The following is a 27797-nucleotide window of genomic DNA, read 5'->3' on the forward strand; positions in this document are numbered from 1 at the left end:
ATTTAACTTACTTTTTAGTTATGTTCTAATTTTATGTAACTTAAAACACAGGCCTCTGTTCATCTGGTATTGGATTGGCCAAAAAGTTTCTTCTGTTTTTTTCCATAAGATGACTCTAGTAGCACTTAGTTATCTTTAACTTCACTGACACAATTTTGTTAATATTGTATTGTGACAGTTGTCATAGCATGCATAAAAAAAAATGAACAAAATCGCTGAATTTTTGTGTAGCCATTTTAATATTGAAGATGGAAAAAAAGCAACATTTTTGGCATATTATGCTTTATTAGTGCAAGAAAAGAAAAAACACAACTGAAACACAAAAAAGCTTTGTGCAGTTTATGGAGAAACTGCTGTGACTGACCAAACATGTCAAAAGCGGTTTGTGAGGTTTCATGCTGGAGATTTCTCACTGGACGATGCTCCATAGTTGGGTAGACCAGTTGAAGTTGACAGCAATCAAATCGAGACATTAATTGAGAATAATCAATGTTATACCACATGGGACACAGCCAAGATACTCAAAATCAAGTTTTCAAATCAAGTGTTGAAAACCACGTGTACCAGCTTGGTTATGTTAATCATTTTGATATTTGGGTTCCATATATGTGAAGTGAAAAAAACCTTCTTGATCGTATTTCCACATGTAATTCTTTACTGAAACGTAATGAAATGTTCCATTTTTAAAACAAATTGTGTCAGGAAATGAAAAGTGGATACTGTACAATACTGTACAATAATGTGGAATGGGGCAAGGGAAATGAACCATCACCAACCACACCAAAGGCTGGTCTTCATCCAAAGAAGGTGACATTGTGTACATGGTGGGACTGGAAGGGAATCCTCTATTATGAACTCATATGGAAAACCAAAGGATTAATTCCAACGAGTACTGCTCTCAATCAGACCAACTGAAAGCAGTGCTCGACAGCAAGCCTGGGGAATTAGTCAGCAGAAAACACATTAGCTTCCATCAGGATAACGCAAGACCTCAAGCTTGTTTGCTGACCAGGCAAAAACTGTGACAGCTTGGCTGGGAAGTTCCAGTTCATTCACTGTATTCATCAGACATTGCACCTGCAGATTTCCATTGATTTCAGTCTTTACAAAACTCTCCTAGCGGAAAGAGTTTCCATTTCATGGAGGACTAAAAAATGCACCTGGAACAGTTCTTTGCTCAAAAAGACAAAATATTTTGGAATGATGGAATTATGAAGTTACTGCAAAATGGCAGAAGGTAGTGGAACAAAATGGAGAATATGTTGTTCAATAAATTCTTGGTGAAAATGAAAAACATGTCTTTTACTTTTACTTAAAAACTGAAGGAACTTTTTGCCAACCCAATACTTTATAGTAACACTTTTTGTGAACAAAAAATATATATTAAGCCTACTATTTTGAGTATTATAATAATAGATTATAAGGAAATAGATACCATATACATATTTAAGTTCATTACATTACTAATTTAGCAGGTGTGAAATTTTCTAGAGACCTATCCAAATAAGCGGGAAAGCGGCTGCTGTTCTAGATGGCCAGTTGAATCAGAGGCAGTTACTACCTTCACCACTACATACCGTTATTTCTATTCAGTCACTAAGTCCTGTCTGACTCTTTGCAACACATGGACTGTAACCAGGCTCCTCTGTCCATGAGATTTCCCAGGCAAGGACACTGGAGTGGGTTGCCACATTCTCCTCCAGTTACACATATAAGAAAAATGAAATAAACTATCTTCACAAGCTAGCGTGTTCAGGAGTGTCACCAAGAGGAACATGAACCTGCTTTATGCCATGCTGAGAAAACATGAGGTTACTTTTAGAACATAGAGGTCATCTTAGTGGTGGCACTTTCTTCCCCCTTGTTTCTTCCCCACAGCCACAGAAGTGTCTGAGGGGGTAGCCTGGACCCTGCACAAGTGAGGTGCGCAGCGTGGGCCATGGGCAACCCCACGCCCCCCAACACAGCCTGCTGCATTTAAACTTAATTTGTTACAATTAAACCCGCACATTTATCAGGACCAGGTGAGCCAGCTGCAGGGCACACCAGGCTCCTCAGGGAGTGAAGCTACCTAAGATAATTCACACATATTCCTCCAAAGAGAGGCTTATTTTTAGATCCTAATCTGAGCAAAAGAAAATAAAAGTCATTTAAATGACAGGCTTTATCTAAAGTAATCAAAACTTTTTCCTGTAAACAGTCATTTAAAGGAAAAAAGCTCAGATGTAATTTTATCTGATTTCTCCCTCCCCCAAATGTTTCATTTTATGATTCTTTAAAATTTTCATGACACACCACAGATGGCAAGCAATGGTTCAACAATGTTTTCACCAGGTGATTCACCCATGGCTCTCAAACTCAGGGACCACCTGGACCAATGCACCTGCAGGTGGTGATGGAGTCAGGCTCACATTTCCTGAATAAGTCTGTAACCATGAATCTTGAACTTGGATGAAGCTGTTTCAAGACAGGTAGTAACTACAAGTACACAGTTGAGAAGTAAGGGTATTTGTCCTGGAAAAGCATACTTCCATTTCTTATTTCAAATGATTCCTATAGTTAGCTTTTCAAATACAACTGCAAAGAAACAAACAAAATCCAAATAAACTAAAAACAACAAACACCACATAGCACACAAACATATTGTACCACGAACAAGAGCCAGAGGAAAAAAATACAAGAGAACAAAACTGAGAAAGGCATGAGATATATACATGTGACAGGCATGGACTATAAACACTTGGATACATAGGGAAAATTAGAAAAATATTTGTGTGAAATAGGCAAAAATAAAAATGAAATAGTCAATTCCATAAATAAATGAAATTTCAGAACTAAAATAATACCAATAACTGAAATTTAGAAATTAGATTAATATCTTATTAAACTATTAAAATCTTATTAACACTATTTAATATCTTATTAAACTAATAAATCTTATAGCCAAAGATGAAATCAGTGACTTGGAAGACAGGTCATTAGGAATATTATTTATTAACAGATTAAAGCAAGAAACAAAAAGGTGGAAAGTACAAAAGTAAAACAGGAGCAACAAAGGGTATGGGTGGGTCTCTGCCCAATCAGCATAGGGCAAAGGCAGGATTTAGAGACAAACTGAGAATGTTCTTGGATGAGTAGAAGAAACCTATCTACAGATTCAGGAATAAACATCTATCCAGACGCACTGTGTCAGAGAGCAGGACAGCATCAACAAAGAGCATGCCTGAAAGATGTTGGGAGGGTCCCAGAGGAGTAGGACCGAAACGAAAAGCAGTGAACAGCAGCCAGAAGAGAGCAAGAGAAACGTGACAACTTAGAAATCTATACACAGGTGAAACTATCTTTCAAGAGGAGAAATCTGGAGTTCCCAAAAAACACCCTCACTAAGCAAAAACTAAAGAATAAATTTCTGACAGAAGGAAAACTATTCTACATGGAAGTTCTGAAATGCAGGAAGAAGAAAACATTGATAAATCAAAATTAAGAGGGAATGTATAAAACTAATATCCTGCAGTTTAAGAATAACTACAATTAGGATAAATTACAAAAATGGATGAGGTCAGAAGGGGCAAGTGGAGTAAAACATTTGTTAAGATGACATGCAAAAGAAACTAATACCTTTAGACTCCGGGAAATTAAGAATGTTTTAAATTTCAAGGATACATACTAAAAAGAACAGAAACTCTTATAAAACTGACAAACTACTAGAGAAAAGGTGGAATTGGAAAAAATAACAAAATGGTAAGAAAAGAGAAAAAATACAGAACAGTTACATCACATTAAAAGCACAATATAAAATAATAGATTTAAACTAAAAACACAACAGTATTACAGTAATTGTGTATGCACTAAATAGTCAAAAACTATGAGTAGGTTAAAATTAAACTTTATGCTATTTATAAGAGACACACATAAATATAATTACACAGAAGAGTTGAAAGTACAAAGAAGGAAAAAGACATGCCAAGCAAATTAAAGCCAGCTGGCATCACTATATTAACATAAAGCAAAGTAGAATTTAATGCAAAAAGCCTTAGCAGAGATAAAGAAAGTCACTTTATAATGAGAAAATGCATAATTCAGCAGAAATATGTAATGATTTAAACTTGGATACCATCAATAGTAAAGTCACAAAATATATAATACCAAAACTAGAATTCAAAGGAAATCACAATACTGATGGGTGATTTTGTTACCTTCAGTAACAGAAAAGGTTGAGAAAACAAGCAAAGGGTACAGAGAAACTTATGAACAAGATGAACAATCCTGACCTCACAGACTGTGAAGCACTGAGATCAACAATTTAGACTTCATGTTCTTTTCAAGTACACAGTGAATGTCCACAAAAACCAACTAAATATTGGACCCTAAAACTAGTCTCAACATATTTCATAGATGTGCAATAATGAATGGCATGTTTTTTGACAACAATGCAATTAAGCCAACTATGAACAGAGACATACTGAGTCAAATATGCTTATAAACTAAGAAATAACTTTGTAATAACCATGGGTCAAAGAAGAAATCACAGTGAAGATTAAACAATCTATAGTTGACAATAACAAAAATACTACATATGAAAACTTACAGGATGCTGCCAAAGTAGTACTTATATAGAAATGTATAGCCTCAATTGCATATTTTCAAAAAGGGTAAAAATATGAAAACTAGTGAGTTAATCATCTATCTGAAGAAGAAGAATACAAACCGAAGAAGGTAGAAGGAAAGAAATAAACTAAGTTAACATTATTAAAATAGAAAAATATTACATAGCCATAGGGAATCAATAAAGCCAAGAGTAGGTTTTCCTAAAGACTACTAAAGTTGACAAAACCACTGGGAGACTAATCAAGAAAAAAAGAGAGAAGGGACAGAAGTAAGTATCAGGAATAAGGACAATCAACACTACAGATCACACTTAGAAGAAGAGATTATAGGAGAACATTATTAACAAATGTTAATAAATATTTTTGAATATTTAGGTACAGGTGACATATTTCTTAAAAACCATACTGTCCAAAACTGACTCAAGAAGTTAAAAACTTGAAATAAAGTTTTTTGACTAGTTGAAGTTAACTACTTAAACTTTAAGTATTTAAGAAATATATTTAAACCAGTAGAGAAATCAACTCTGTCAAACAACTCTGTCAAACAACAAAAAGTTCAGGCTGACATGGCCTCCTTGATGTGTAAATGCCCAAGGAATAAATGATTACAATTTTAAACAAAAAATATTTTGGAGAAGACTCATTGATTTATTTTAAGAGAACAGCATAATCTTGACACTAAACACCAAAAGACGATGTGAGAGGGAGGCATAAGTTAATCTCACTCAGATAAACCAATGCAAAAACTTCACAAAAATGACGAGCAAATGGAACCCAGCAATACATGAAGGAGTATTATGCCATGACCAAGTTGTGCTTTTCCTCCCAAATAATACATGGTAGGTGTGACACAGAGTCAGTTGGTATAATCTGGCATATGAATATCTGAAGAAGAAAAACTTAAGATGAAAAATCATCTCAAAAGATTTAGTAGAAATATTTTAAAAATTATATCAGTGATTTAAAGACAATTTTTAACAAAATAGGAATAGAGAAAACTTCTATTATATATTGTAAAGAAGGGGTTCTGTAAAAACTTATAGCATCCTCATGATGAAATGTTGAAAGCTCTGCCTTTCACACTGGGAACAAAAGAAGAATGTCCATTATCACTATAGCCACTTAACGTTAAGCTAGAAATCGTTGCTACAATGAGAAGGAAAAGAAACAAAGGGTACAAAAAACTGAAAGAAAGCAAGCTATCATTATCTGCTGACTAGGTGATTATTGAAAAAATACAATAGATTTCAGATTAATAATTAGAATAAAATTTTACCAAAATGGATGGATTCAACCATTTTTATAGAAATCCATTTTATTTCTCTATACCAGCAACAAATATATAGGAAACAGTTCTTTCAAAAAATGGCATTTATAACAGCATTTGAAAAATGTCAAGTATCTAAAAATAGTTCTAACAAAAGTTACGCAAGATTTCAATGAAAGTTTTTAAAAAGTTTGAGATGTTAGAAAAGACTTAACACAGGTAAGAGATACTTCAGAGCCACGGTTTGGAAGATTTAGTATGAAATGTAAATGACCAAGGAGAGCCTGCATGTGTGCTCAGTCGTGTCCGACTCTTTGTGACCCCATGGACTGTGGACCGCCAGGCTTCTCTGTCCATGGCATTCTCCAGGCAAGAGTACTGGAGCGGGAAGCCATTTCCTTCTCAGGGGATCTTCCCAACGAAGGATCAAATCCATGTCTCCTGCATTAGCAGGTGAATTCTTTACCACTAGAGCCACCTGGGAAGCCCGAACAAAGAGAGCAAAGGCACTCAATGAACACATGGAGGACGTGTTTTTATCAAATATCAACTTATTATAAGGGCTTACGAACTAAGGCACTTTGTTATTTGGTCAGGAAAAGACAAAAAGACCAGAACAGGGAACCCAAAACAGACTTGTGCATATACGAATTCTTAGCATGTGACAGAGAGGACCGTGGATCATTGGGAAGAGGTGTTTTCTATAAAGGGTACTAAGAGGACTGGTATGGAAAAGTAAGTGAAAATACTACTTCACACGATTAACCGCCCCCCACCAAAACAGGAAACAACAAAAACACTTCCAGTGGTCAGAGAAAACTGATAAACTTCTAGAAGTTAATACAGGACAGCTTCACCATTCTGGAGTAGAGGAGGAATTCTTAAACGTACAGAGTGAAAGCCAACAACAAAACAGAATTATAAATTTGACAATGTAAAATTAACAATTTTATTTATAATTTAACCACTGGGTGAGTAAAAATTTAAGTTAAAGACTAAGAAAGATTATCAGCAGAACAGAGAACTGAAAAAGAACTAACATCCAGACATCATTAAGTAACTACAAAGCAGTTGTAGTAACTTCCCAGCGAAGCAGATTCCATAAGGTTTCAAGAGCTGAGAATAATTCTCTGTGCCTGGAAGCCCCAGCTCTGGACTCCCAGCTCCACAGCCTCTGCAGGACATGTGTCAGCTCTGGCCTCAGAGCGATTCTTCCTTTTTCCCCAAATGTAGCACGTGCCTGCAGCCAGGCAGCTCTATCAGCCCATTTCCAGCCATGGAGAATTCCAGCCCATTTCTCCCATGCAGAATTTTGGGAGTCTGGCAGGCTTCTTATTTTGTCCTATCTCTGTCCCTTCCACTCCAAGATGGCAGTGTTACTGCTGATACAACATTTTCCAAAACTCTGAGGGTCTCTCACGTGTGTCATGGGGGGACCACACTGTCAGACAAGGGCCCCTCCACAGGTCTTTGCTGGACAGGCCCATCTATTCTTCACTCCTGCTGAGATGGCTAAGTGGATCTAAGAGTCACACACCTCCTCTCTTCAGCAAAAGGCTGTCCAGCCACACTCTAGGACTTCCCTCCAGTGCATGCTTTCCACACATTGAATCTTCTAAGGTTAGCATCTTCTGCAGTCTGGAGAGACTGCAAATGTCCCTAGCCGTCAATAACTGAATATCATTCCAAGGTCTAAGTAAGGTTGAAAGTACTCTCCAAGCATTCTACCTGGAAAATGAAGCTGTCAGGTTAGCACAAACTCGTGATGCTGCAGGAAGGGTATCTGCCCTGTAAATAATTTGACAACAATCTAAGTATTTTCCTTCAATAAAGCTCCAGGAAAGTTAATTTCTAAATTCTCAAACAAATGTTGTGCCTGTGTTAGCTAACATTTTCAACACTCCCTTCTTGGTGTGCTGACCGAGCAGAGCTCTGGGCAGAGCACCGGGCGTCCCGCCAAGCGGTCAGCTGGTAGAATGAATACGTGGGCATTTCCCTGGCAAGCACTCCCACACCCGCTGATTTGGCTGCTTGACTTAGAGTGAAAGAGGAAAATCGTCTCCCAGGCCACACAAACACTCATCAACGTCAGTGTTTCCATAAAGACACCGTATCCATAAGAGGCCCTCCAGTGTTTCTGGGAAGGAACACCGCTGTCACCCAGTCAAATACCACCTTGCTTCTGTTGCCCACATAAGCCTCCCTGCCTCAGTACTGCTAAGACACATGTTTCTGATTCTCAACTAGACTGTGCGGCAGCATTTCACAGGATATGCAGAAAGCACAGTAACCAGAGACAGGTAACGCAAGTCCCTGACCTGAGGGACTTCACATGCGCCACAAAGAATTCTGACTGTTGGCTTTGTACTATGAGAGAAACAAACGACTTCAGGAATACATATTTATTTCTGAATTACAAAAGTAGAGGTAAGTCTTATGCTATTTTCCTTGAAAGATGAAGTAACTTATATCAGGTGACTCAAACAAATTTAATTCTGTAGAGAATTTTAATAAAACAGCTCTCCTTTCTTAAAATGGAAAAGCCTTTTAGAGTGTTAGGTCAGTAGAAGAAAAAGCACTTTATTTTCCAGAACTGGTCATTTGAAAAAGAAAAAAGAATATTTTAAGACTATTTTAAAATTGATTCTTTGTTAAGCGTAGAAGCATATTTAGTAAATACCAAAATGTATTGCTATTTATATTTTAATGGAAACTTTGCAATGAGAAAACAAACTTGGTTGAATCAAATGTTAAGCCCCTAAATCAGTGTTCTCTATATGTTTTACATTTTACTTTCATCCCTTTTGCTGAACCTGTATAATTGCATTCTCACAGTATGAAAAATGAGGAAAACTATCACGCTGAAGTACATGTGAGATATCTCAGAGATAAACAGAGGTGCAGTCATACTTCTGTCCAGTAAATCTCTCCAAGCTTGACTAAGCATGTTAATCTAAATATAAAACTGTTGATGGAAAAACTAGAACAAGCCAGATTTACAGACAGCCTTGTACCTTTCTCATTTTGTAATCAGAGTTTTTTTTTTTTTTTTTTTTGGCCCTACCAGTGGCAGGCAGGGTCTTAGTTTCCCACCAGGGATTGAACCCGAGCCTCACACAGTGGAAGTGTGGGGTCTTAACCAATGGACTGCCAGGGAAGTTCCACGTAAGCAGACTTTTTAAAAGGATATATAGACTTAAAAAAGGATATGTGTGAACACTAATATACTTATGTGTAGTAGGTATGCACATTCTTACTTATAAGTCTGTAAGTATATCCACATCTGAAAGGTCTTATAGAATTTATCATTAGCTACAGAGATTATAAATATTTCTTTCTTTCTCGTTATTGGGTATTATCTAATTTTTTACTATAAATATATAAAATGGAAATGTGAGAAAATGATCATTAGTTTTTGTTTAAAAATACTTATGTATTAACTTTCATGACTATAATTAGTATTTCCTATTAATAGGATAAAGGGGAAACATGTCAAGTCTCTTTACATAGTTTACTACAGAGAAGAAGAAATTAAACATAGTCATATTAAAAAACTGCAATAAAATCTGAATATTGTTCAATGGTTTCTATCAAAGACAGAAGTGCCCTAAAGCAGCAAGAGCACTCTTACTCAGCCTTTCTCATTGTACAACAGAAATAGTCATGAAGGACATCACATAAAATTTCAGAACTGATAAAAGGAAAAGAAACAAAGAAAACAAGATTAATGAAAACAAAGGAAAAAACCCTAAGAAATCCCAAGAAAAGATGTGTTTGCTCAAGAGAGACGGGAGGAGATGGCTGTTGGCAGCTGCAGGACAGTCTGGAGGGAGTGTGTTAACAGTTGAGATAGGCCATGCAGGCCTAGAGGCTCCTCCCCGGGAGGCCCGCTGTCCTGGGGCAGGGCCCCCCCTGGGGTTCGGGGCAGGGTCACCTCACATCAGGGGGCGGGGCTCACACAGGGGCAGGTCCTGGGCTCAGGCCTTCCAGCACTGAGCGGGCTGGGGCCAAAGCTAACAGAGTGGACCCCTCCACCTTCTTCTCAACCGGGAGTTTCAGGCCCACGCTCACGTCTCAGTCAGTGCCCGCAGTGAAAGGGAAGCAGTCACGGTTAGAGTCAGTCCCATATCTTCCCTCTTTAGTTCTAAGTGGATCATTTCTTTCACACTGAGAACAACACATTCAATAACATCATATTCAATGAAACCAGACACTGGTTTTCCTCATCCTTAAACTCACCTTATGGGAATGATGTAGGAGAAGAGGAGAAGAAAGCGGAAGAGACTGCGGTACCACGGGCCTGCGAATCCCTGCAAGGTCACCATGACAACCGAGAGGGCAACCAAGGCCAGAAATAGTGCTTTGGTCAGCTGATTGAGTTCAAGGTCCAACAAACCAACCTGAAAGAAAATACAGAATTAGCACAGAGCCACAGTGTCTCTAATTTTACAAGTCTAAATACATGGTAGGGAGGATGGTCTTAAGTTTTCTTTTGTATTAGCCTTTATTACAATAAAACACAAAGATGTATTCACTTTACATTTGCTTGGGAAAACTTATGACATTTCGTTTTTCCCAAAAAGGTTCTAGAGATTTAGGGAGAATTTCTGGAAATGAGTCATGGCTCCCAGAAGGTTTCCAGAAAGAGGCTACTGAGAAAACACAAGTCCTGAGATCCTCTCTCTGAACGATGAGGTTACAACCAGCGCTGGGCAGAAGGGGATGCGCGGGCACACAGCCGGCTCCTGCGGGAGCACAGGTGCCTTTTCCTCCACACGGGCCAGGCCAGAACAGGACGGCTGTCTGTCATCCCCCTCTGCCAAGAGCCTCTCTGAAAACAACTTCTCTTAATTAAGAACAAAAGCAACAGATGGAATAGTTAGCTTGCAACGACAACTGGTTAATTTGCAGAAGTCCTCCATTGGAGGTTCTCCCAGGAAGGTACATGACACTCAGATTCAGTCTGTGGATTATTTACCAGCTGAGCAAGACATGGGAAAATTATGTCAGTAAGAATTCATTCCTTTTTTGTGTGTGATCTGTGTGGGATCCTGGAGGTAGAAAGGGTGAGACATCCAAACATTGCCCATCCTATGAGCTAAGAGAACACAGCTCTTCTGAAGCACGCAACTTCACTTTTCAGCCCAGTAACCTCCACCCAGTCTTCCTCCCGGCCGAGTTTCATGGCCGAAAGACCACCGTGCAACTCGGTGTGGCGGGCAGGAAGGGGTGTGGGGCTTTGCAGAAAGGCTTTAGAGCCGCAGAGAGGAGAAGGGACTCCACGCAGCGGCAGAGACGCCTCAGGACGCCATGTCCGCACCAGTCTGGGTGCTGGCTATGTTGCCTCGTTGCACAGCTCTCACTGCCACGCCCGCCGTCTTTACCGCTGAGGACCTGCATTTCAGTCTCTGCTTGCTAGCCGTGTGGCTGTGGATAATGTCTCACACTCTCTAAGCGTCACTCTCCTCCATGGTAAACTGGCGCTGCCCATCTAACGGAGGTGCCAGGGGCCCAGACAGCATGCCCCCCCTCAGGCCAGGGCACAGCAGGTGTTAACAGAGCTGCTTACTCCTAAGTTTTATGACTCTAGCAGAAAACTAAATCCTATCGGGTTATTTATCTGTCATCTGAGTTTCTCCTGTATCTGGTACAAATGTTGAAAAAGAGAAATTAAAAAGGGAAACATGATTAGCAAAACTACCAAGACAGCGGGCACCTGGGAGTCTGATTATCAACTCCATTTAAAAACCAGCACGACCAGGACAAATACCTTTATAAACACCTTAAATTTAAAACCTGAAGGATTACTAAGCTGCTTAATAACAGTTTACTTTGTAGTGCCTTTTCAAACATCACTTTGGCCAATAAAAGGCGAGTCTTTCCCAACCTCACATATTTAGTGTATACCTTGTTTTGATTAATATTTGACACAAACCCTCAAGAGAATGTTAGAACTTGTACTTAAAAAGAAAGCACGAAACTCTGTCAGAAAATTCACTAAGTGCAGCAGCGAAGACAATTCATTCATACACAAGCAAGTTTAAAAGTCTACTACATTTTTTGCTAAACTCTAAGGTTATGAAAAATGAAGGTGGTGCAGTGGTAAAAGAATCACCTGCCAATGCAGGAGATGCAAGAGACGTGGGTTCAATCTCTGGGTTGGGAAGATTCCCTGGAGAAGGGAATGGCAACCCACTTCAGTATTCTTTCCTGGAAAATTCTATGGACAGAGGAGCCTGGTGGGTTACAGTCCATGGGGTCACAAAGAGTTGGACACGACTGAGCACACACGCGTGCTAAGGTTATGAAAAATGAGTAAACTATGAGATTTCACCTGGGAAGAAACAGTCAGTCTAGTAGGAAATGTTAAGCATATTAAAAAGCAGAGACACTTTGCCAAAGAAGGTCCGTTTACTCAAAGCTATTGTTTTTCCAGTAGTCATGTAAGGAGTGAGAGTTGGACTATAAAGGAGGCTGAATGCCAAAGAATTAATGCTTTTGAACTGTGGTGTTGGAGCAGACTCTTGAGAGTCCCTTGGACTGCAAGGAGATCAAATCCTAAAGGAAATCAATCCTGAATGTTCATTGGAAGGACTGATGCTGAAGCTCCAATACTTTGGCCACCTGATGCGAAGAGCTGACTCATTTGAAAAGACCCTGAGGCTGGGAAAGAGTGAGGGCAGGAGGAGAAGGGGATGACAGAGGATGAGATGGCTAGATGGCATCACTGACCCAATGGACATGAGTTTGAGCAAGCTCTAGGAGATGGAGAAGGACGGGGAAGTCTGGCTGCTGCAGTCCATGGGGTTGCAAGTCAGACATGACTGAGCAACTGAACAACAACAGTAGGAAAGATCAAGATGAACACGAGTAATATATCCTATAAGAGAGAAATCTTCTCTAACCAAGCTTATGGACAAAGTCACCTCCTAGAACTGACAATCAGCATCACTGCTGGTTGACACCTTATAGCCTTTAAAGAGGTTGCACACGCAATGGGAATGACAACAGGGACCCAGAAGCAACACGGCTGAAAGTGTGTTTAGGGCAAGCACCCTACTTTCACACCCGACCCAGATACTGCAGGGTCTCCTGGGTGGGCTGGGAGCCACTGGGCCCTGGGGTAGGGGCGAGGGGCAAGGGTGGTCTGCAGACCCCACCCCTCCGAGCCAGCCCCCAGAAGGCCCTGGCCCTCACTAAGCCCCCACCCCGCAGACTCAGCCCCTCTACTGGCCCCTTACACAATGCCCCGCCCCTCACTACACCCCCCAACACCCCAACAGGCCCAGGCCTAGGACATATGACTGCCTCTGGTCGCACTATTTGGACTCGGAACTCTGGAGACTTTCCCCGGATCCTAGCGATGCCTTGTGTCCACGTGTCTGCAGCAGATGAGGCCCTTCCCGGGCTGCGTGGGCCGGCCGGGTATGCAGTGCTCCCTGGGGGTAACCCTGCACTCCTGGCGGTCACTTCCAGCACAGTGACCCGGCAAATGGGCAGTGGGGCCAGCCAGTCCGGGATGAGCCATGCCAACGGTGTTCTGGAAGCTTCTCCAGCAGCGTGGGGCTGGGCCTCCCTGAGAGTGGGCAGTGGGGACCTGGGCGCCTGATTTATCAACTCCATTTAAAACCAGCACGACCAGGACAAATACCTTGCATTCTCCACTACTTCAACTACTACATAGTTTATGCTTGAATTATTGAGAAAAATAGGGTTTTGGATTAAAATGAAGAAAACTTAAGCCAGGGAAGTAGAGCATGTTTCAAAGCCTGGTCCTCCGCGGTGACAAAGGCGGCCTGAGTTCCAGGCCTCGGGAGGGTCAGATGAAGTCATTACTCATTCAGTCAGCGAGAAAAGACTCAATTACCTCAACGTAAAGATGCTATCAATGAATGCAAAGTGCATATTTTACTCTATTCATCCAAATCCCATTAAAAAGTGAAAGGAATGATTTAATCTGGCCTTCCAGAGTTGGTCTTTTTTGTAATAAAATAAAGAATCACTGTCTTGCAAAATGCATAACCACTACCTCACACTTTCCCCTGCGTTGCGGTAGTGAAGGAAGGTCTGTTAAGAGGCAGGAGGAAGCGGTCAGCAGTGGGCACCAAATTTCCTTTGAAACAATGCCCCATGTGGGACTGAAATGTTACAGGCGGCCACTGCACCCTGATACACAGTTCACTCAAAGTGTTAATACGTCTCCAGTGGAGGAGGACATGTGGTCAGCCGCCTGACTGGTGCCTGTAAGGCGGACATGCTGTCTTCTCCAACCACTTCTAACTGAAAGGAGGGAATAACAAGTTTAGCAGAGAACACACAGTCTCTCAGCAGTGGGCTGTTCCCTGCTGTCTTTCAGGAGCCTTTTCTCAACTATGACTCTTCTTCCTGGAACACAACTGCAACCACGCTATAGTATATATCAATAGTACAGTCTTATTGGAGGGGGGGGCGGTCAATTCTAACAAAACACAGTGAGAAGAAGAGAGATAGTTCAACTGTTTTTTAAAAGGTCATTTGCAATTAATTTTATACTCATTTTTTCTAGAATACCCTTGAAAGTTTCTTCAACTTGTCTAAAATGCAATCTGGACTCAAAAACTATTCACCATGAAAGCTAATTAACGCTAAAGCTACAGATTCTATAAAGGTGGTAACTTGAGTTTTGATGTGAATCTCTTCCTTCTTTAAAAACGTTTAAAACACCTAAACAGGCCAGATACCTTTTACTCCGATTTCAAAACCTTTTCACCCCTAACATATATTACTAATCAGTTGAAGTAATTATGACTGTACAAGAAAAGGTAAATTAAGTACTCTAAGAAGTAACTTTCAACATTTTTGTAATTTCCTATATTAGTAAAGCAAATTTTCTTCCACTTGTCATAATATTTGTTTTACTTGAAACAACTGTGATAACAAAATTAAATACGCTACTGGAAATTTTAATCTCCAAGGGGAAATCTGTGCATAATGTCTAAGGCACCACAATGGCTCTGGGAAGGGGCTGCTCTGGGGTAATGAGCACAATAATTGCCTGTATAATCTAAGACGCCACTAATGGCAGCGATCACAAATCCACTTAGCTCCTCTTTAATTTATGTACCAAGTTTTAAACAGCTAATGGTTCTCAGTAAAATAATGGTTTATACTAACAATGAAGGGTAAATACGGTATCCTCCTGCTTAATCAACAAAAGATCAGTCAGGTTTGTTAAGGCACTGGGGACGAATGAGACCCCACCTTATCTCAGCAACACAGCACCTCTCCAGCCTGTCTCGAAGTCCCCCCAAGTACCCAAGAAATCAATGCAGAAGTCTCGTGTTATAAAAACTTAGTAGCAGAGAAAACGAAAGGCATTAATAAGCATCACCAACTGCTCTTCATGTGCTATTATCCTGGATTAATGTTATGTGAACATCCAAGCTCTGTAACCTTCCTTCTAAACTCACATTTCCTTACCTACTACATGAAGGTATTCTGGAATAACAAAACAATAATGTGCAAAATGTCAAAAAGCCAATTTAAACTCTTGAAGAAAGCTAAGTTATCATTTTAATTTGTCCTGTATTTTCACTGTAAACACATCTCAATTCGAAAAACAGAAAAGCCTCCAATCTACTAGCAAATACACTCAAGACAACTCTACAAAGGCCGAGGTACAGCCTTACATGACAAAGACGACTTAGGGGAAACAGTGACATTGCTGTTGCTATCTCCCTTTTAGCAGCTAAACTATTCTGGGATCAGCCTGTCAGTCCCACATCATTCAGAATTTGGGTTGTGACTACAAAGCTGATATAGGATCACTGCTTTAACCTCCTGAAATTACTATAAAAAGCACATATTTTTAAATATCTTAAAAACAAATCAGTCTCATATTTTCTACTTATAGCAGAATCTTAAAAATAAGAAAAAAAATAAGTAATTTTCAGTAATGTACTTCTGAAATTTTTACACTAAATGTAAACTTCTAAATATTATGGCAATAACTTTTTCCAGTTTAGAGTTTTAAAAGTATTTTTTAAATTATAAAGTGATGCCATATAGCCCTTTTTCCCCTTCTTCTCCAGTTTATTTATTCATTCATGTTTGGACATGAGCGCCTTAGTCCTAAGTGTCTGCCCTGCATGCAGGCACCACCCGCCCATAGACAACTCGGCTATTACCATTTCCTGCCCCAGTGATCTGCGAAATAAGAAGTGCTTCTTTTAGCTGTTCTAGTCTATTGGCTCAATAATCTGTGCTTTAAAAGCCCCTAAACAAGTATCAGCACAGTAATTCTTAATGTTATATCACCTTAATTTTTAAAAGTCAGAATCTATATTTATACAATACGCATTTAAAAGTCTGTACTGAAAGAATATTTCACATTATACATTTTTGCCTACAAATAAATTTTGCCCGACTATTCTATGTTCAGCATTTTAAGATATTTTTCCTTGCTTACCATATATTATCACATATTTCTTAATATTTAACATTCAAAAATAAAATGGGGTTGCTATGTTTTTCATGTAAACAAAAAAAGCCTTAACGTAAAGCTCAGCTACTGAACCAGGAAGTACACTTTCCATAGTACTGTGAGAAACTCAAAAGGAGGGGGGACCCAGCACGAGCCCTCACAGAGCTGACACTACCTTGGTGCAGATCAGCTCCGTGTTCAGGGCGATGCATGCCATCAGACCACTCTGCCGGCCAGACACAACAAACATGTTGTTAGGGGTGAAATTCCTAAAACCTACAAACAGATTACTTGCTGAGTTTGAAGGGGGCTTCATGAATGAAGAATGAGGCTGTCTTTTCAAACATTCAAGCTTCCAGATCATTTGAGAAATTTCAATACTGGCTCGGGCATTTGCTATAAAAAGTATCCACTCAACATTTTATAATTGTCAAAACTGCCAGAAAATGGCATATTATCTATGAACATGTGTACATACACACATACAAACGTCAGATCTTTTTTTGGCAAAATTCAGACTGACTTCTACATTTATGTAGGATAATTTGGTCAAGCCTGTTACTATCTGACAGCATCTGTCATAGTAGAGCCTTTATTAAAGCATAACCAGTATATTAAAAAGTCATCAAATTTAAAGCAATATAGTGACTCTAAGTGGTAAAATTTTATGTTTTTAATAATTATTAAATTATTTCAAATAGGTTCAACTTGTGATACATCAAAGCCATATTTAAAACCAAAATTGAGTAAACATAAATATGCAGAACAGTCTGGCAACTATTTGTAAATTTAATTTGTACTCTATGTACACAACCTACGTTAAAATCTATAGCACTGACTATTTAAAACCAACAGTGTTCTAATGGACAGCAGTCCTGGTCCTCTCTTACAACAGCCCACACAGCTCACTGACAAGCCAAGGCTGCAAGGTGACCGTGCCTCGCGCGCCACTGTCAGCCGAGCGCTATGCTGAGCGTGGTCTGCTGCCGCGTCTCCTGCTGCCACTCGGCTCCTTACTGCTGGTACAGCAACATCTCTCTGCTGGGAAGAGAAAGCGAAAGCCACGGTGCAGCATGTTGTGGCTTCACCAGCAGAGGGCGCTCAAGTTTGCTCTTTTTTATCCCTGACCGCTGAAAGCCTCCTTTTCATGAAAGAAATTTGATCTTCAATCAGCCAATTTAGTAAATTTAATGCATGTTATCTTAGTTTTATTATGAAAAAATTACCCTAAATATCTATGTTGCCATGAAGAATCAAAGACAGAATTTATAGACTTTAACATGTTAAACTACATACAGGGGGAAATTTCTTAAATAAAAACTTCTAGCAAATAAAGAATCATATTTAAAGATATGACACCCAAAACACTGTAGGTAACCAGTACAGTAGTACAGTGCTAAGGCTTTAGAAAAAAAGATTTAGATCTACAAATTAAGTCAATAAAGTTGTAACAGCTTATATCAGTGGTTTTGAGATCCTGCATGTATTTTCCCTTATTTTTGTCTTAACAATGTAGTAAGCTATCAGTTTTAACTGGTTTTGCCAAGACCATCCACCAACTCAAAAATAACTGCGCCAACAGACTAAGTTATCCATTGACACCAAAAACTTCAACATTCAACAACATTCATATAAGTGAAATTTGAGGTCAGGCATTTGATTTCAATTTAGTCTAATTAAACAAGCAGTTTATTTTGGTAATTTAATATTTACTTTAACTGATATTTTACAAATAACATTAACCCACTCTTGAATTCTTACTATCTAAAAGCACAATACCCATGAGTTTAGGGATTAGTAATTTGTGTTTAAAAAAAAAAAAGTCTGGAAAAATGTCAGTAAGAGCAGATTTTGTGTGTGGTCACTGGTACGCTTAGGAACTTTGTTTAATTTTATATTTCTTCAAAGATTTTGAAAGTCCCTACACTCTTGGTAATTCTTTTTTCCCTTGAAACATGAAAAATAGATTTTTTTTCTAATAAAAACTCTAAATGGTCCTGATATTTTTAAAGAAAGGCTTTTATTAGGAATCTTAAAATTTTAACAGACTCAGTAAGAAAAGGCTGTAAATCTGCTGAAATATGGGCAGTCATTACCTTTCGTTTTTCTGGTGGATTTTTCATACTGAAGAGACTATACAGTATTTACACAGTTTTCTTCTGGGAGGTACGTGCATGTGTAGTTCTTTATTTTCTCCTGCATGTGGCAAGTCCCTTATTTTAAGTATCATTGTGTATATGTGTGTGTTCTAGAAACACCCTTAAGATACACTCTGAAATATAATTTATAAAATATATTACTGAATTAGAAAGTAATCTTCTCCTTTAAGCACATTAATAATACTGCTGTTAACATCTGGGCTCTGGGACTGCTCACTGAGAGATGACTGAACACACCGCCAGGGCTTCTCAGGCTGCCGCACCAGGGTTCCCGGCACAGTGCCCACCTCCGAGAGTGCCCTCTGAACTCTGCAAGAGCTGAAACAACTACTTCCTGGCACCCAGAAGTGACACTAGCTTGGAATTGTGGGACCACAGATGATGGGGAAGGCTGGGATTTAGAAGACATATCAGATCAGAACATGCCTTTTCCCAAGAAAAGTGAGTGCCCAGCTGACCCCTGGTGGTCCCCCTCAGGAGGCATGGGGAACAGCTGGGCAGTCAGCTACCAGACCATCCCACTCCCTGGAGCTTGCCTGGGACACGATCCAAACAGTTGTTTTGTTTATTTAAACAAAGTGAATGAAATTGGGTGGGGGGAGGCGTGGGGAACACCCTCCACCTGCATATTTTCCTAATAAAATTTTGGGAAATGGAATGGTTAAATTTTATCAATAAACAAGGTCATTAATTTCCAGTGAAACTTTAACTTCCAGTCCTAAATTTTTTTCATAAGAGGTCATGATAAAGATGAATTCCTATAACAAAGTCAGAGATTTGTTCAGTGATTCCAAATGTCACCATCTAAACTCTTCCTTTGGCAAACCAACAAGTAAAACGTATTTTTAAAGGTTTGTGCCAGGGAATGTATTAGACATTAGTTAACAATTTTTATATACAATAGATTCCATGAAGTCTGGTTCCATTATGGACTACTTCCGTCCCATACATGGTAGTATAAAGTTGTTAATTCTAAGTTATAGTGTGTTAGGAGACAAAAAGGATGAGTACCAGGAAAAACCCTCAACGCCTGCGTGCTGCATGTGGTAGAGCTGAGTTCAGTGTGTTTCATGTCCGGTTCTCTGCAGGCAGCTTGGCTCAGCAAGAACCTACACTGCATCACACAGCCCGTGATCAGATGGTGTCACCGGCCCCCGCATCGCTGCTGGGGTTATTGTGTAAGTATGTGGGGATTTATGAACCACTTAAGGTCTCCACCCCAATCTCCAGATATCTGGCACCCATCATGACATAAAACCACTCAGTAGTGTTTTTAAATCAAGAGTCATTAGCTGACATGACAAGATCTGTGTCTAAGATATTTACTGGAAACAAAGCTATGATCACTGTTTCACTGAACTCGTGAAATTCTCAGTGAAATGCGTATCACCTCTTTGTGATTACGTTAAACACGTGTAAAGATACAGAAACCCTGGCCCTCAGGGCTGCTCTCAACCTGTCCCTGCTCTGACCCACCACGTGGTTAAGAGCAGGTAAACGTCCTCACTTCTTAAGGCAGCACGAGATGCAGGCAGAGGATGGCGTGAAGGGGAAAGGATGAGGAAAGGTACTGCCCTGGCCTAGCACCTGACATCTGACTTTGAATCAATGTCACTCAGTTTTCAAAATCCATGGTTCTCAACGTGTGCATTCTTTTGAAAGGAAAACAGAATTTAGCAGATTTACTGAAAATTTTAAATGATTAACATCATATGCTTAAATAAACTTTTCATCTTCCTAGTTATCCTTTTATTATTAACTGTCTATTTAAGAGGTTTATTACTGGTATCTCGGCAAAATATAACATATTTTAAACCATCTAAAATTTTTGTGATATGTCTTCAAAGACATTTTATGAACAATTTCATACTTAATGACTTGTAAGCAATCCCAAGAGTTGGGAATTGTGTGAAAAGTTGCCCAGATTGACGGATAAAGTGAAAAGGTCTGTATTAATTTCCAAATAAAGAAATGCATGGCATGGTATCGCACGATGATTATACTCTAAAGTACCAATTAGAACGCATCAGAAACCAGAGCAAGTTGACACTCTACAATAAAGCAAATAATTTCCAGTTGGAGGGGCAGAAAATGTTAATATGCAATGTTCAAGACTACAAGAATCTTTGTAAAAGGAAGTAGCTAATAAGGTTTAATGATGCATGTCAGGAAGCCTCAGTATGTAGGGAAACACAGCTGGCTTCATTTTGTAAACTATTTGATATACACATCTTTCTAGTTCGCGATTATCAGCTGTGCCAGTGCCATGGGGGACAGCTTAGCCTTCAGATCGGGGCATTCTTCTTGTTCTCTAAATTACAAGTAAAATACATTAATACAATACGGTGCTATAGGCGAGTGCTCTGAGTGAAGCTTATCTGCTTGAGGAAGAGGATTAAAGAAGTCTTCTGCAGAAAGTCGTGGAAACAATCCCGCCAGCCTAATGGGCTGCTGAGCACCAGGGCCATGAAAACAAATCACAACACAACAACACACTTGGACTCAGAGAAACCATAACTTCCACAAGGTGGTCACCATCCTTCCTACCACGTGTATCAAATGCACACCAGCTGAGAACTGCTCCTCCTGAGAACGCCCAGCCCACACTGGGCTTTCTCCCCAGGGCACACGAGCGCGAGCTGGGAGGCCCTGCACCACCCACGGCGGGCTGTGCTCACGCCGCCTCCGTGAGGGCCTGCCGCGGCAGGCGACAGCAGCGCTCTGCACCAGCAAACCCTCCGCAAGGAAGCCCTGTGTCAGGCGCCTTCCACACTCAAAAGCTCTCAGACACAAATTTATTCAGCCACTGGAAAACAACTGCTAGGTCACAACTCTGATACCAAATGCATTAATCACTTGGAGCACACTGATTTTAAATGTGAGTACACATATTAGCGGTTAAAAACGTGCAGCTAATGACGAAAGACGTTGCCCTAAACTAAAAGAGCTAGAGTTCTAGTAATTGGTCGTGAATAGTCTTATGGCAAAATACACCCCAGGTTCTCCCTTGGGGGAAGGCCATCCACAACCAGAGCCAGAAACAGTCACTCAGTGGGACCCGGCCCCTAGCCCCCAGGCATCTGGCTGATCACTGAGGCTAGGAGAACCCCAGGAGCATAGGACAGGTGGCACCATGAAAGGGCACCAGTGAGCTAGGGAAAGCCTTGGAAATCTCCAGGTGATGTGTCAAGCCTTCTCCCTCAAAAATAAAGGCTGGGGATTTTGTGGATGGGCTGGAGCCAGGAGCGAGGAGCAGTGAGATTTCAGACAGACTTTGGCATCTTGATAGGGGAGGTACCATCATCGCCATGCCAGCACCGGACTCACTCGTCTATATTCTACGTGAAAAAACATGCTTCAGACAGCAAACAAAATGGATAACCAACTTACTTTAACAAGATTAACTCCACACGAATAACTAACACATAAAGCAGCTTCATTTTGGTAATTTCCAAGCCAATGGCCTTCACAATCTGCCAGGTGCTTTTGCGTGACTTCTGTTACTTGGTTCCAGTTCCGCCTGGTTAGTCTCTAGTTGAGCCCACGGAGCTGAGGCATGTGGCCAAGCTCACAGCCCCTGGGCCCTGACCACAGCCGGGCCTCCCTGGCTGGTTGATGTAAATAGAAATAATATTTCCACTCTCATCATTAGATCTGTGGCTGGAATGTCCATTAACTGCACAAACTTCCATCAGGTTCATGAAATGAAGACTGGTCAGATCTTACTTATCAAAATGCTTTCTTTCACTGTTTTTATTTAGCAGCGGTGAAACTTGCTCAACTGGCATCAGCTACTGTACTTTGGGGAAAAAAGGAGAGACTGAACAGTGATTAAACACCGCGGCCACAGGAGCAGAGAAAGCACGCGCTCGGTGGGGCCGGCGTCTTTCTCTGGTGAAGCAGCTCAAAGGCAAAGCCCCTTGTCTGGCCCACGTGCTGCATGCAGAGCCCTCTGCCTGGGGGGCTTTCTGCTGCGCGGCACGCAGGCTCTGCAGTGGATGCCTCTGTCCAGCAGCGGCCGGCCCGGTGGGCAGAGGCCTCGGGGCTCCCCTGTTCTGGAGGCAGCCGGGTGGGGCAGGGGGCTTGTTGGAAAGACACCAGGAGGAGGGCGAGGTGAGGTGCAAGACTGGATCTAATGACTTCAAAGCTGATAAACAAAAAGCACTCCTGTAATTTCAGAAAACGAGTGAACTGCTGAGGAAAGAATATACAATCACCTAAGATCCTAACACAGGAACACTGACGGAGGCCAGCTCAGGAAACCCCGCCCACAGGCTCAGCCCCTGCGTCTGTAACCGCAGACTCCAAACGGTCAGCGGGCCGCCCAGACCGCAGCCAGAGGCAGCTCGGTGGGACAGCAGGAAGCCCCCCTCCTCCCCGGGAGGTCGGGAAAGCCCACCACTGACTCCGGGGAGGGGGACCCTGGTTGCACCTGTGGGGCCCTGCTGTGGTCTCCAGCATTGTCTCCAGCGAGCAGGGCTGCGGGAGGGCAGAGAGCCGACCCCACGCTCTAAACTCTTCACCTACTTGGATGTGTTCCCTCCAGACTTGGAAGCGTCCAGCCAGGCCCTGCCACCCTCGGCCCATGGTCAGTGGGACCGTCCCTGCTTGCAGCCACATCACCGCCTCGCCCCAGTGTCTCTCCTGAGTGATAAGCACACCGTTCTGGACCCTCAATCCCGCATGGCGGGAGGCATCCTGTGCCTTCACTTCTCGGGCTGGTCAGCCACAGCTAGAAGGCTTCAGCCAGGGGCTGAGGCTCTGGGGTACTCCCCTGGCCTGGTGTTCCCAGGCACCCGGGTCTGTCATCAAGGCGAGAAAGCCCTCAGTTTCACTGAGTCTCTGCTCCCCTCCCGCTGCCTCGCTGCTGCTCCCGTATCGGTGCCCCACGCCCGCTGAGGCCACACACAGCCGTGGGTGCTCTGTCCCACTGTGTGTCCCCCCTCTCCATTCTTCTTTCGTTTGGCTTCTCGGCCTGGAAGTTCCTCTGACATATCTTCCCGCTCACGGGTCCCATCTGCGGCCATGTCCCGGCTCCTGCAATCTCTCGCGGGCACTCTGGGTTTCTGCTACGCTGACCTCGACTTCCTCGGCGTTTCTGCCTCCCTGCTGATGCTCCTGTGCCTGTCCGGGTGCGCTGTCCACTCCCCATCTCGGGGCCCTTAGGTGCTGACTTCTTCCACATTCCCTGTCTGGTAGCCCCGAGGGCTGTGCCACACCTCAGCCCAGGCCTGACGCTTGCCCTCCCCTTTAGTCTACGGCTTGGAATGTCTGCTCACGGTGGGACACACAGCAGTGTCCGGTAAGAACTGCCAGTGTTCCTGCCTTGGGAACCCCATGGACGGAGGAGCCTGGGCGGCTACAGTCCATGGGGTCACAAAGAGTCGGCCAGGACTGAGCGACTTAGCACGCAGGCGGGAGCTGAGGTGACGAGCCTCAGGGAGAGGCTCTCCATAAGCCCGGGCGGGACTGGTGTGTCGGATGCTGCTGAAGCCGTGCTGACTGAGGCGACCAGCTCCTCCGGTGCCCCTAGGCTCCTGAAGGGCAGCTCCTCAGAGTCCATGTCTTTGGGCTCTTTTGGCTGGAGCCCCGCAAGTGTGGAGGTGCAGGGTGGGGAAAGAGCGACTCACCCAGGTCACCTTCACGGGTGCTTCTCGATCCCACCCCACGGGGAACCAGGTGGATGAGGGGACAGGTGACAGGAGGTCCCATCCATGACCGTGCCTGTCGCTCAGGGCCTGCTCCTCAGTCTGCCGTGCCCCCCAGAGGAGGGAGGAGCCCCTTCTGGGACCCTGGGCTCGACCCGCACTGCAGCCCCAGGGGGTCGAGCCGCACTTGCCCCCCAGCACTTCGTCCACACAGTGGTGTGGCTTTCCCACAGCTGGAGGCTCGGGGCTCCTGCAGCACCCACACCGCGAGGCTGGGGCTGCACCCGGGTGTGTCTCTGGGTTTGGGGGACGGGCAGTGATCCTCCGTGCACTCGGTCTTTCCTGCTGCAGAGCCCGGAGGGACAGCCTCTGACAGTGACACTGGAAGAGGCGACGGTTTCCAGCGGCCGGGCCCCCGCTGTCCCCCCGGCTTGGCTGGATGAGGAGGCAGTGCCAAGGCCCCAGGCTGGCGGGGTGGCCCCGGCACAGGGGCAGCCCTCTGCGGACAGAAGCCACGGGCACGGGGGGCCTGCCTGCTGCTGCCCCTCGCCTCCTCTGCGTGGCCTCCGAGGGCCTGGACAGCAAAGTGCAGCCGGGGGCTCAGGCCCCTGCTTCTCCACCGGAGCAGGGCAGCCCTGCTGGAGTCACACGGCAAGTCGAAGGTTTGTGGCGACCTCATGCCCGACAAGTCTGTCCGTGCTGTTTCTCTAGCAGCATCTGCTCACTTCATGTCTCTGTCGTGTTTTGGAAATTCTCTCAGTATTTCAAACTTTTTTATTGTTATCAGACTTGCTAGGGTGATCTGGGATCAGTGACCTCTGATGTTACTACTAAGACTCCCTGAAGGCTCAGACAGTCAGCATTTCTTAGCAATAAAGTATTTCTAATGGAGGTATGTACTTTGGTCTGGAACCAAGCCCACAATATCTCAGGTATAGAAACGCAAACGCTGAGCACCAGACTACTATATTTTTTCTTTATGTTAGTATTTTAAAATTCTCAGTTCTCTTGTGCCCCTAACTAGATTTTTGAGCATCTCTGAAGTATCCAGCATTGTGTCTCCTTCCATAGCTACAGAGGCTTCGATGTTCAACAGTCTGAAGTGGGTCCCACAGACCGGATGGGCTTTCCACCTCATCTTTTATACCAGCCGAGCTTGGAGCTGTCAGAGCAACTGGCCTCTGTGTCTCTGCTGGGCCCGTGGCCCTGGCTCCAGCATCAGCAGCATGGGAGACCCTCAGGGATCAACCCTCCACTGCTTCTTCAGCCCCTAGATCCTGCCACTCCCCCAAAACGCACAGCCAGCCACACTGAGCCACTTCAGTCCAGGCCACCGACCCGGAACACCGGGGTCTCCCTCCACACAGGGCTGACTCCCCTCAGTCGGGCATCCCTCACAAGCCAGAGGGTCGGTTTTCAGTGCTCCCCAACCCCCTATGAACATGAAGGCTATCAAGGTCAAATGAGTTTCACACTGTCTGTTATGCGTCTGCCACGTGGACAGAGGGCGACGGCTCCTGGAGGGAGACACGCCTACACCTGCGTCCTAACTGCTCCACGTGAAGCCCCACACGGGGCGGGTCTGCGGGGGAGCAAGGGCAGCGCCGCAGTGCTGGGCATTCTGGAGAGAAGTGACCCACTGAGTGGCCACGGAGCGCTTACACTGCATTTACTAGTAAGAAACACAACCTACACATAAACGGTAAACAGAAAGCAACAACTTTATATCAACAGTAACAGCAGCAACTAGCTGGACCAGCACACAACAACCAGAACTAACAGAGTTCAGATCAGACAACAGGCAGAAGCAGGCTGGACCAGCAAGGGGAGAAACTGGCCTTCCTGGATGTTAGAAGGACGACCAAGCACTCACATGTTAGCCTGAAAACTAACAGTGTAGCACTAAGAAAATAATGGGCTTCCCTGGTGGCTCAGTGGTAAAGAAACCCCCTGTCGACACAGGAGATGCAGGATATGCGGGTTCCATCCCTGGGTCAGGAAGATCCCCTGGAGGAACTTGCATGGCAACCCACTCCAGTATTCTTGCCTGGAGAATCCCATGGACAGAGGAGCCTGGCGGGTTACAGACCATGGGGTTGCAAGGAGTCAGACACAACTGAGCATGCATACACAACAAATTGACATACAATATTCTTATACTTCTTGGACTAATTATAGTCATTCCAGGGGAAAACACTTAAACTACCCTTCAGCCACTTTTAAATCTTACACTTGAAATCTCTCCTGATGTTACTCTTACTTTGTAGAGGATGTGGACCATGAGCGTCCTGTTTTCTGTCCTAAATGCACTAACTCAGCATTAAGAGAACGTGCAATCACAACCTAGCATGCTACACACCCTTACTAGGACTGAACACGTGAACTGAATGAAATTGTGCAAATGATGTGATACTTTCAAAGAATCTACTTTTGTTGTACTTAATTAGCAACCATAAATTACCTTTAAAATTGTTAGGATCCTCATCCAGAAAGCCAAAGCTTAGAGCGTTATCTCCAGAGAGGACTGAGTACTAACTAAAGGAAGCAAGGAGACTTTCAGTCCGATTCCCGTCTGCAATCTACAGCACATTCCTCGGGAACTGAGCTCACTGCTCACGAGGCCAAGCGCACACACCCACCCTCCCGAAATGAGGCACTGCAGTATCACAACGTTCATCTCAAGTACAGGGCGAAGGCAGCAACTCAGACTGAAGTTAAACCTTGGAAGCAGTCATTTTTTATATCGTTTGGAATTAAAAACATATTAAATTGATCCATTATGAAAATTCTGTTCTCTATATTGTGTGTTTCAGACCATGTCTATATCTTAAGGCTATGAAACAATTTTTGTAATTGTAATAAAAAAACAAATTATTGACTTTAACTTAAATTGTTGCTCAAATGACTAAATATTAATCCAGAACAAAACAAATCCTTTTCTGAAGTGTATGGTACACCAGTTGCTCATTTCCACAGGTTAATGAACTGTAGGTAGCGATGTTACAGCTGTCATTTTTCCTGTGTCTCATTTTTACGCCTTTATTCGCGGCCCTGGGAGGGTTTCCATGCCGCACATAACGTGGCATCGGCTGTCAGCAATACTGCAGCAGCGAAGAGGCCTCCTCCTTTATACCATCACTAACAGGCAAGTGAGCAGAAACCGAGGGGCGACTGAGCTAGGAGACACACATCGGAGTTCTAGTCCTAGCTTCCTAAATGTGTCCGTTAACTCTGAAATCATTTCACTTGCAACATTTCAAAAAATTATCCTGAATGTCGGCACAGAAAGTGCCATCTAAAGTAGTCATTTATTGTTTACCTACTTGGGCAGTAAGTGCATTTTCAAAGTTCTAGGAACAAACATTTTTGTTGTGCCACTGCATAAAACACACAAAGACTGTGTGTTAAAGGACTTTGAGAATTTTCAATCTGAGACCCTGCTTTGTGAAAGATCCCCAGTGTTCTCCTTAATCACTGCAAGTGATAAATCCTTCCTTCGGCCCCCACCAAAAAAAAAAAAAGAATTTTAAATCCTTTTAGAGTGCTAGGTGCAATCTTTTCATAAATTCATAACTTTTAATGTAAATGATTCCTCTGCTTTACCTGTTTTAAAAGAATAAAATTTTGTAAACTAAATCAGCTTCAAAAACTAAG

At 42.8% G+C, this 27797-nt stretch overlaps 1 protein-coding gene across 4 annotated transcripts in view; it reads right to left on the reverse strand.

Moving 5' to 3' along the window:
- The window catches only part of ATP9B (ATPase phospholipid transporting 9B (putative)), a 161451-nt gene that overhangs the window by 37685 nt on the left and 95969 nt on the right, over positions 1-27797 (reverse strand). For all 4 annotated transcript variants that reach the window (XM_043888757.1, XM_043888758.1, XM_043888759.1 and 1 more), the window contains one exon: positions 10114-10274. In XM_043888757.1, the coding sequence (XP_043744692.1) occupies positions 10114-10274 (161 nt within the window). The remainder of the gene's footprint in view (positions 1-10113; positions 10275-27797) is intronic.

This window comes from Cervus elaphus, chromosome 27, assembly GCF_910594005.1.
Source record: "Cervus elaphus chromosome 27, mCerEla1.1, whole genome shotgun sequence".
In the NCBI taxonomy this organism is placed as follows: Eukaryota; Metazoa; Chordata; class Mammalia; order Artiodactyla; family Cervidae; genus Cervus; species Cervus elaphus.